Below are 10,597 nucleotides of genomic sequence, written 5' to 3'. Positions count from 1 at the left end.
AGGCGGTCGAAGCTTTAGCAAGTAGTAGAGTGGAGAGTAAAGAAATGATAAAGTTCCAACTCTACTTAATGGAAAAATTTATTTATTTGAGGTCTTTTTGGCCTCCTTATATAGAGGGGGAGTAGCTACTCATTACCACAAGTTCGGTAATAGTTTCGAAGAATTTGCACCCATTTAAGATAATGGGGCACCTATTATGCGCGTCAAGCATGGACGAAGGCTATACATATTATCCACAAATTAGTATGGTAGTTAAGCCCACATACACAAGATTAGGGGAAATATCCTGAAATCTACTGATAGGCAATTGGCTTCCATTGTTCACCAAGTTGATTAGTCATCATCATTTTCGAAGATGATCAATTGTGTACTATCATAGAACCAGCTCTTTGATCCCACATCATGTTTGTCTTGATAGATCTAATCTCCATTGGAGGAAGTGAGAGGAATTAACAATATCATTGATACTCGTGAAGTCTCATAGGATTCCAGCTCGAAATCATCCTCTATACTATGCTCTGAGGAGTTGGACCTCATCATTTGAAGGATAGAAAGTTTTTGGTGGTTTGGTCGTACACAATCGAAGTGGAAATTCGCTTAATTCGAAGTCAGTCGATCCATCTAATCGATTAGTGTCGAGTTAAAGATCTATTGTCATTCAAGATAGAGTTTTGCCTTAAGTCGAGCTCACCTTGGGCTTCCTAATCTCCATCCTCTTTTTTTATCATGGCAATAGTGGTGAGTCACCTCCTCATCCAATAACTGGCTATTTTTATTAGAAATGGTTTACTCCAACAATGGCTATTGAGCTAACTTATAAAAAATTGGACTAATAGAAAATAGCAAAGCACTTAATGTCCATGCAATGCAAGCAGTCATAGAGCCCTTTCCAACAAAATTATAATCTTTTATATTTTTTCTGACAAAGGACAAAAAAATAATATATCACCATAAACATTGCCTCCATAACACTTCTAATGCATTCTTAAATGGATTTTACGCAAAAGTAATGATCTTGTGTACACATACACCATGCTAGGGCGAACATGATGTCTTTCATATGACCACCAACATTAAATTTGGAATGTCTGCATCATGAAATAAACCATCCCTTACTTTTCATAGCGTATTATGGACCATCAAACCAAAATTTTACTTTAATATTCTATAAGGATGAATCCTCTGAGATGCATTGATCGTACTTCAAAGTACTGTATAGATCCATGAGCACAAATCATATCATATATAGGACATATTATTTGATGGTCGTCCATCCGATGGTGGCCATCGAGGGCTTCACAATGCTCTGTAGTATGCCGATGCACCACAATGGATCCCGGATATATATTATATCACCAGCATTAGTTGTTATTCCATCCATGTCACAAGGTCAAGTTCAGCTTATTTAAAGTTCCCATCAGCATGCATGCCACAAAAAAAGGCTGCTTTACAGCCACAGGAATGAGGGGTAAGTGTACGCCAGCGAGACGTTGCATCTGTTTGGGTACCGCATCGTTCACCACAAAACATACTCTAGTATACGCCAACAAGCAGAAGTATCACCATGCTACTATAGCACTATTTTTTTTTTTTTTTTTTTTCAGAATAGAATAAAACGGAAAAAAGAAAAGAGTTAATCTACGTGGTGTTGAACCGGGATGCAAGGCGGGGCCGCTTGAAACTCTCGGCGGTCCTCCCATCCGAACCGGGTCCCTTGGCCAGCAGCACCGCCCGTAGCGCGGCCTGCAGCGCCGCCGCAGCCGGCCGCCCCTCCTCCCCTCCTCCTCCTTTCACCTCCATCATCTCCACCTCCAGCACGCTCCTCGTCCTCCCCCCGACCGTCGTCATCTCCGCCCGGACCGCCCTGGCCCGCACCGACCCGACCGCCCGGCTCAGCTCCCCCATCAACCCCGGCCGGTCCGCGCAGCACACCCACGCCCTCACCCTCCGTTCCTCCCCCTCCCCATTCTCTTCCACTCCTACCTCGTCCCCCTCCCCGGGGACCACCACCGCCACGTCATCCGCCATACCCTTCAGCTCCCTCACGTGCCTCACCACCTCCCCCAGCAACGTCGCCTTGTCCATCTGAGAATCACCAAATCAAATTAATCTCGTCCATCCGATATGATCTGGACGCTAGAGAGATAAACAGGGCGTGATATAATAATGACGTACTCTGGCGGCCGCTGGGAGGAGGCTCCGGAGGGTGGCAGGTGGCCGTTGATCCGCTGCCGCCGCTTCCTCTCCGCCTCGCTGTGGCTCCGGTGAGCCTTCGTCTCCGCAGCTGATCTCGGCGCCGCTCCTCCGCCGTCCATTTCCTTCGCCGCCACCCCGCCGGCTCCGACAGCCAACATCTTTCAATCCTCTATCCGCAAGTACGAGAAGACAGCAAACGATTATAAATCGAAAAGTAAATGAAATAACAATTTGGATTCGAGAAATCAAGAACTAACCAAAGATGGAACGCGGAGTAAAATCCCAGATATGATGCGAATCGGATAATATCTTATCTTATTCTTTCTTTTTATTCTCTTTCTTCCTTTATTATTTTTGTGGGATAACCAGAGGGATGATAACGGGAAAGATAAGGCCCGGGTTTAAAAAGAGGAGGGAAGCCACGACGTCCTATTTATAAGAGAAATTAACCTCGCGGTAAAAAAAAGTATTCATTTGGTTAAATTAAATGATCTGGGGAAGGGTAAAAGACAAGGAGAAAAAGGGAAGAAGGGTTGGGGAGTAAAGTGTTCCCGAGGAGGAGGAGAAGACAAGGTAAAAAGAGGGCATCGGGACGGCGCGTGACGGCGGAGGGGACGGGGCTTTTGGGGGACACGGGGGGCAGGGGGAATACCGACCGACGCCGTTCGTATTTCGTGCCGGAGCCGGCGAGGAGTATGGGCTTGGCTCTGGAAACGGAAGAGAGAAAAGAGGGATGGCTTTTGGTATGAGTTCTTTTACTTATTCTTTGACCGGGATGGGTGGACCGGTGGAACATCTTACCGGGTTCAGGTTGGAGGCTGGATTGTGCTTGTTGGCGGGACTACGAGCCTGGAGACTGACACAGCTTCTGGGCTAGCCGGCTATGTTTGTGTGCAGGCATAGTGAGAGATTTATGGAACTATTGGAAAATCTTATCAAACTATTCATGATTTTACCATTGACTCAATGATTCTCTGATACATTTCTTGATGGATGTTAACGAAAGAGATGAGAATTTTTCCAGGAATTGACAGTCCTGTCTGGTAGCTTGTGTGAACTAATCCATGTTCGTTTTTAGATGAAATAGATTTATACAGAGAGCAGCACATTTTTCCTATTCATTTTCTCTCTATTTTACTTCCCTTGTTACTGGAATTTTCCTAGAACTTTTGGTGAATTCTTTCTTCTTTGTTACGTTTTGTTGGTCTGTGATTATGCCGCTTCACAAATAGATGTTAGTGGTTATTGGATAGAGAAATGCCACAATATCGGCTGAGTTGCAATGTAGAGTCACTAAATTTCTTGGCTAGGCAAGGAAAAAAAAAAAAATTCATGAACATTAATATGTACAGAACTAAAGAAAAGATATAGAAGAAACTGGTTAAGACTTCAAACTTTGTGATAGGAAGGCAACACTGGGCAAAAATAGAATTTTGAACAATGTTGGTGATAACATGTGGAGGCCTTTCTCCAGGGGCATTAATTAAGAAGAATTAATTTACTAAATCCGATGAGGTTGGGGGACAAACATGAGGCAATCATACAAATGAATGTGACAAGCATTTTATGCAATGCAGAACACATATATATCATGCCCAAATATTCTACGACAGAGAAAAAGAGTGAAGCAAACATGTTCACCACAAAAGACATTTAGATACTTTGAGCAGAAATACCAACACAGGCAGCTTTTTAAATCCTTGTCAAAAATCTACCTTCCTCCAACAAGAACCGTCAAAGGGCCCACCATATGTTTGGAAGTACTTAATCCGGATTACCTCAAGCTAGCTTAATGAGATTTATTAGATAACCTGTTGTTTAAACTTTAAACCCATAAGCAAATCTTTTCACTGCTTATACGACAGGGTTCCTTACAAATCTCTATGTATCTTCACCAAGCTTTAGGCAACAGTACTCTTCTGTCACAAGGAACCCTATTTGACTGTTTTAAGGTCTATGGCGGCCGTAATAATAGTGCCATAATGAAAATAACAAATAATAATTGCATTACCGTTCAAGCCACTCTGGTCATGTGGTGCAAACTCTTCTGAAGGGAAAAATTAGTTTCAAAACCTGAAGTTTAAAAAATATATTTTTATCTGAAAGATGGTATATATGCTAATAATGTCTGTAATTCCAGTTATATAATGAACTCACATCCACATGTCCCAGAAGGCTGGGATTGAACCTAGCTCTCATAAGGCCATTGTTAATATGTATAACATAGCGGACCACTCTGAACCCTTATGATCATTGGTAGAACAGGTACCAGTGCAACACAAAAAATTTCATGTAACTAGTTGCAGGATCGGTGTGCAAGATTTTTGGTGGTTCCTCTCATTGTTGGATATCAAATCGGCTGCAGAGAGCAGAGCAGTAACATTAAAATGCCTTAGCTCATGTAGTTTTCTATTGGAGATTTCGTGGTTTCATCAATAGTATACTGTTCTAAATCGAATTGATCTTCCTCAAAAATAGTTTGGCCTTTTAGTGACCCCTCTTCTCCTGAACTTTTTTTCATGCAACAGAAGTAAATAACCATGGTCCTATGACTAAGAATGCAATTGGTACGGAGTTGATCATTAACAAGCTTTACAAAGAGACACATGAATACGTCGGGAAAGAGGAGAGACAATGAAGGAGACAAGGGCAAGAATGCAAGCTCTGCTTTAGGTTGCATGCAGGCAAGAAAAAAGGAAGGCACAAGTCTGAAGGAGTTCAAAGGGCTAATGTAACATTTTCTCTGGTCTGGTCAACATAGGGTTCAAGTCTTCAAGGTGACCATTTGTCTGGGACACACTGGCTGGGTGCTTTTGACTCCTTTTTGTCGGTCCCCGGTGATACATGATCCAACAAAGACTGGACTTGGGCCCACCACCTGACTCTTGCATCAGTTACTACAGCTCTGCTTGCAAGTCCTTCCACTGCTCCATAGGTTAAGGACATTTTTGTTACAACAGAAGGTGATGGACATTTGATATGGTACACAGACTATAACAAATTAAAATGATTATTAATGTCATTTTTAAGAGCCTCCATAAGTTCAAAAAGAAAATAAAAAAAAGATCACAAATATCTTCTTCGATACTTTTGCGACATTTATTATACAGTACCATAAATTTTAAAAAAAATTTGAAGGTAGAGGTACTTATACAATAATGCATAAAAAAATAATTTTTATTGTAATGTAAGAGCATGGGCAATTGTCAATTGAAAGAAAATTTTCCAACTCCCTCTTAATTAGACTCTATCATGGAGTATTTAAAACTCTTTTTCAAAGTCCATTTGGCTGATGGTAATCTAACGTAAAAAAATAAATCTTATATCTAATTATTATATTCGATACAAAAGATAAATGAGAGAGATAATAAAACAAATGCCATACGTAGATGGTCAATTATTTTCCTCTGTTGGATTACCGGATGGAGATAATATAAAATTCTCATTTTTTGATGAAAATACCCTTGTTTATAATATTGATAAATATAATATAAGATTTATTAGTAATCAGTATATTTATCTATACAATCAAAATAATCAAGATTTATTTAAAATAATAAATATATTTTTAATATACGTATAGTTAATTTTAAAATATTTATTAACTCATATAAATATATTTCAATATTTTAAATAGACAGTATTGACATCTTTTATATAAGTTGGCCATAAATGATTAATAAATGGACTAAGAAAAAAATTATTTGAATTATTTATTAGAGGGTATTGGTGAAAATTTAAAATTTTTTTCAATTAAGATTACCTCCAACTACATTTTTCTTAATAATTTTTCTATCAATAAAATATAATAAAATATAATTTTATCTAGAATTTTTTTTAAATATATAATTTTTTAAAAAATTATTAAATTATTCTATAATCTGATATATTCGAACCAAATGAATTCTTGGACATCAAGGTAATCTAACATACTCGGAGATGAAGTAGAGAAAGAATTACATTTTGTTTTGATAAGTCATGCTAAGAATCTCCATACAAGAAGGCCTTCCTGTCGGGTGGTGTGAGGGGATTGATGTGATGATTGATTCAATACATGACAGGTGGACCTGAATTTTTATCCGATCGACCAACAATCCCAAAGCATTTTACCTACTGAGATTACAGTATTTATACTCAATAATTTCTTGCCGCATGCTTAAGTGACAGGCTTGTCCCTTCAACTCGCAAACCAAAATCTCATCATCAGCCGATCAGGATTCGAGACCCATAAATTTTAGGGTGGTATGAGTCCAAAGGTATAACTGCAGAATTGTGGGTCCAAGATGAGCACACAATTTACTATATGTTATATGTGATCTGTTTCATACTGTTATTCTTATATATTTAGTTCTTTATAAAATATATTGTTGATCTAAGTTTGCCTCCCATCACCATTCCTTTGTCCTTCATGTTGCCTTGCATCCAAGGGCTCTTTGATCATCATATGCTTCTTATAATTTGTTTATTTTTTTCTCATTTCCTTTACCTTTTTATACATGGACTTGTTCAGTGCCTTGTCAAGAGACCCCAGGTTCTTATATATTCACATCTACCTGCAGGCGGACTCATTTCATGGATAGATAGGATATGAATCAAAATTTAGACCCGAATTCCTATGGCTTCGAGTGCGGTTCGGATGGAACTCAGACCTAACTTGACCCAAAGCAACCCTAGTAATGGTTACTGTAGCTGGAACTGTGTTCTTTGAATGCAACTAGTTCATGAAATAGTTAAAAGATGTAACTGAAGACTTCCTTTTACAGCTTTGAAGAGGAAGGTGGTTGGTACCAATTCTTCAACTCTTGTCAAGTTTATAGGAGGAAGAGCCCCTGATCACCAAGGAAAGAGGGGTTGGCACTTACTATTACAGCTTACTAGGTGCCTTTGGAAAATTTAGTTGTATGGTCAGAAATAGAAATAGACTTGTAAGAAACCATATAAAAGAATTCACCAAATTACTACAACTGCAACTAGTACCTCCAGTTATTGGTAACCAATAGGCCCTAAAAATGAGATCTGCGACATATAATGAGTTTAATGACCAATAGCAAATTACCGATGAAAAGAGATGAACTCATTTTTAACATACTAATTCATTATTTCTGATGAAGAAACTAATGACATGATATTAAAATGAATATAGAGACGACAGTATCATCTAATTTCATAATCATATATCAGCGAATGTCTCGATATTTATCAAATTATAGAGATCGGGAAGAACAGTTAGATATATTTTATATATCCCACTAATTACTGATATGTTATCAGCCAATTAACCTACCAAAATCTTTCAATTTATACTGTAAGACCTTGGTAACTATGAGACAAGAAATATCAAGGTCAATATCCAATCAAATTTTTGGCAACAAAGAGATAATTTAAAAAATATATATAAAAAAAAAAAAGTTAGGTTTGATGTCTCCTCCCCATTTTACCGATTACGCAAGAAAATTAAGATAATGAAAATAGGTTATGCTGCATGATATCCCACCAACATTCCACATCTTTTTCTAAATTCTCTCAGTTAAAACAGGAGAAGATAATTTATTTCTCCCGCTTTTGCCAGTAACCAAATATGACCCAATCTTTAACTACTACAATAGGTAGTAGCGAAGAACATTTATTCTGAAAGTTTATGGTCCACCTGTTGGTTGTCTGCGATAAAATATCTAACAAGGGGCTTTTTTCATGACATCTCACGATAATTACTTAAGGGTTGGTCTGCTTGTTTATCATGCAGTCAGCTTTATTATTTCATGCACTTAGGTCAGAAAAAGAAAAAAAAAATCCTAGAAATTTGCCTAAATTGTCTCACAATTTTCTGCCATTTCCAAGAAAATCCGCTTCTTTCTGGTTTTGGTGTGCAGATTTTACTCTATGCTAGATTCCAGCTATCAAGTAGATTACATGGGAAAGGTGGAGATGAGAACAAAGGAGACAATAAGACAAATGTGGATCAGAAAGCCAAGGCATTGGTTAGAGGGAAACTTGTCTTTAGCACAAACTACCCGTTGGAGTGGAGGCAATAGTACTGCTAATGAATCGTCACTGAAATTTAATCCTTTTGGCCAGGCATTGGCAATGATAGGATCCACAGGAGGAACTTGAGGATCTGCTGTTTGTTTGGCCCCCTGGCCCTTACCCTGCCTCGGAGGTCGAAGGAGGTGCACAACCCTCTGGAAATGGTGGTGGAGGTGTGGCTGGGGGCAGCTGCCAAAAAGGAAGAAAGAAAAAAAAAAAAAAATGATGAAAAATCAACATCAGCTTTATGTCTTTCTTTGAGGAATAAAATGTTGGATGGAAGATACAACAAAGTAAAGGGCAATCTTATGTATCCAAAGTCCAAACAGTTCAAGAATTGGACTTGTTAGTACTATAGGAGGTTCTACCAATTGTATCTCTACGACTGTACAACATCAAGGTTACAAGTAGCTATCTGTGGATCAGAGGCCAATAAGCACATCTTTACTGGAAAACAAATTAAAGTTACCAAGTTTCATTAGTATATAAGAACTCCAAGATCGCATCAAGAGGTTTCTGCAAAGATAGTCAAAAACTAGAAGTTATAAACCATTCATTGTTTAATTATCATTCATTCTCATGAGTTTTCACTCGACAGACCCTAAAAATAATATTGGTCCGGCAAACCTCTATCTATCAGAAAGAAATCATAGTCATTTTATTGTTACCAAAACCTCCATCTCTCCATCATTAAAGCCTCTTCCTGTTTGTTAAATCTCCTAGTGAACCACAGATGCTCAAATCCAGTAACAAACTATCTGGGGTACTTTACTACGTTGGGGATGGCAACCAAAGATGAGTCACCATCAACACAGCACATCATGTGACATCCAACAAACCCACTGCACCATGTCACACCCAGCAAACTCACTTTTGGTGGTAGGCCTGTGCTTGCCCACCTAGATTATGTCACAGTTCAGCAGAAACTCATCCTCCTTATCTACTGTCTGGGTAAAAGAAAATCAAGGTTGGATGGCAGGGTCATTGTTTTCATCAGAGGTGTATATCAGGAAAAATTGAATAACACAAGGAGACAGGCATGAAGGAGCTGATTCTTCTGTACTTTAATTCCAAATTCTGAGTAGAGCCATGGAAGGAGTGAAGATTGGACAGCCGCTCTAGCTAGCATCAATGATGCTAGTCACAGGTGCCATATAGATGCTGTTCATGTTGCTTTGTCTTGTGTTAATGCATGAAATATAGGGACATGAAAATTTAAATTCCAGTGCTCGAATTATCTGATGACATTTCCTCTGCAAACTTTGGTGGCACACTGAGCCTCAAGGTATTGACTGTTCATTGAGAGTTCTACCAATTCCTAGTGGTTACCTATAGTCACACATTTTACTTCATATGACCAATTACCCGTTGAATTTCTAAGTTTTATATTTACATATTTAAGAACAATTTACGCATTTTGAAGAGGTCTTGCATTCATCTGGCAGAGAGTCAAAGGGCAATGCAACCAAGAATTAAAATCAGTTCTGACCAACTTTTTTCCCCAGTCCTATGATTAAAAACTTTGGCTGCTTGGATGGTTTTGGACAAGTACGGCCAAAAACAAATCAAAACTAAAGAATAGTTCATATATTTGTTGTTGCATTTATTCAGGTCACGAGATAGCAGATAGAATCTAAGCGATCCTACACTATCACAAAGAAAGTAATATTAATATTCGGAAGGCTAAATATATTCTTTACTTAGGATCACTGGATATATCATCCGAGAAGGACCTCTTCATATGCCACATGTCCGAGTGTGCTGTCTCATAACTCCTAAAGTACCATCATTTTTCTCTAAAAAATCCACCTAACAGATAAATATAAAGAGGGAAGTCTGTTAGTTCTTTCCCTTTCTTTTTACTTTCTTGTTTCCATTTTTTTTTTCTTCTCCAACAACCAGCATAACTCCGACAATGCGGCACTATCACCTTATCAGTGTTCCCTTTTCTCGGTCACCCTTCTTCTTTTTCTATCAAACTTCAAGAGTACAAAACCACTCGAACTCGAGATCTTTGTCTCACCACCCATGGCTTTTACCTTCTAGCATCACCATCCTCATCCTGTCAAGATGATATTACCTAGAGATGGCTAGGGTGATGGCCTTCACAAGAAAGCCCACTTTGATTGAAGCGTAGAGAAACATATAATTTAAAGAGAAGTTACTTTTAGCTACCAAAAAAAAAAGAGGAGTTACTTTTCTTTTTGAGCAATCTGTGATCATTGTGCTATTACTCAGGGAGTAAGTTTGGCATTAATTTGACAACGAGCCTTAACATGATGGTAATGTTGGTCTATTGTAAATTGGATGTCATAAGTTCAACATATAGAAATAATATCTCCATAGATGAAGCTTTTGGTGGTAGGAGCTTCGTGCC

At 38.5% G+C, this 10,597-nt stretch overlaps 1 protein-coding gene across 1 annotated transcript; it reads right to left on the bottom strand.

Annotated features, from left to right (window-relative positions):
- Positions 1 to 1,194: 1,194 nt before the first annotated feature.
- On the bottom strand, positions 1,195 to 2,905 carry LOC105060592 (transcription factor bHLH30). Its single transcript, XM_010944374.4, is given in 4 exon segments — positions 1,195 to 2,085; positions 2,176 to 2,213; positions 2,216 to 2,365; positions 2,454 to 2,905. Coding segments are annotated over 3 exon segments (624 nt in total). The 5' UTR covers positions 2,355 to 2,365; positions 2,454 to 2,905; the 3' UTR covers positions 1,195 to 1,638.
- Positions 2,906 to 10,597: the final 7,692 nt, after the last annotated feature.

The sequence above is a fragment of the Elaeis guineensis genome, chromosome 13 (assembly GCF_000442705.2).
Source record: "Elaeis guineensis isolate ETL-2024a chromosome 13, EG11, whole genome shotgun sequence".
Lineage (NCBI taxonomy): Eukaryota > Viridiplantae > Streptophyta > Magnoliopsida > Arecales > Arecaceae > Elaeis > Elaeis guineensis.
This window is presented reverse-complemented; position numbering and strand designations above follow the sequence as displayed.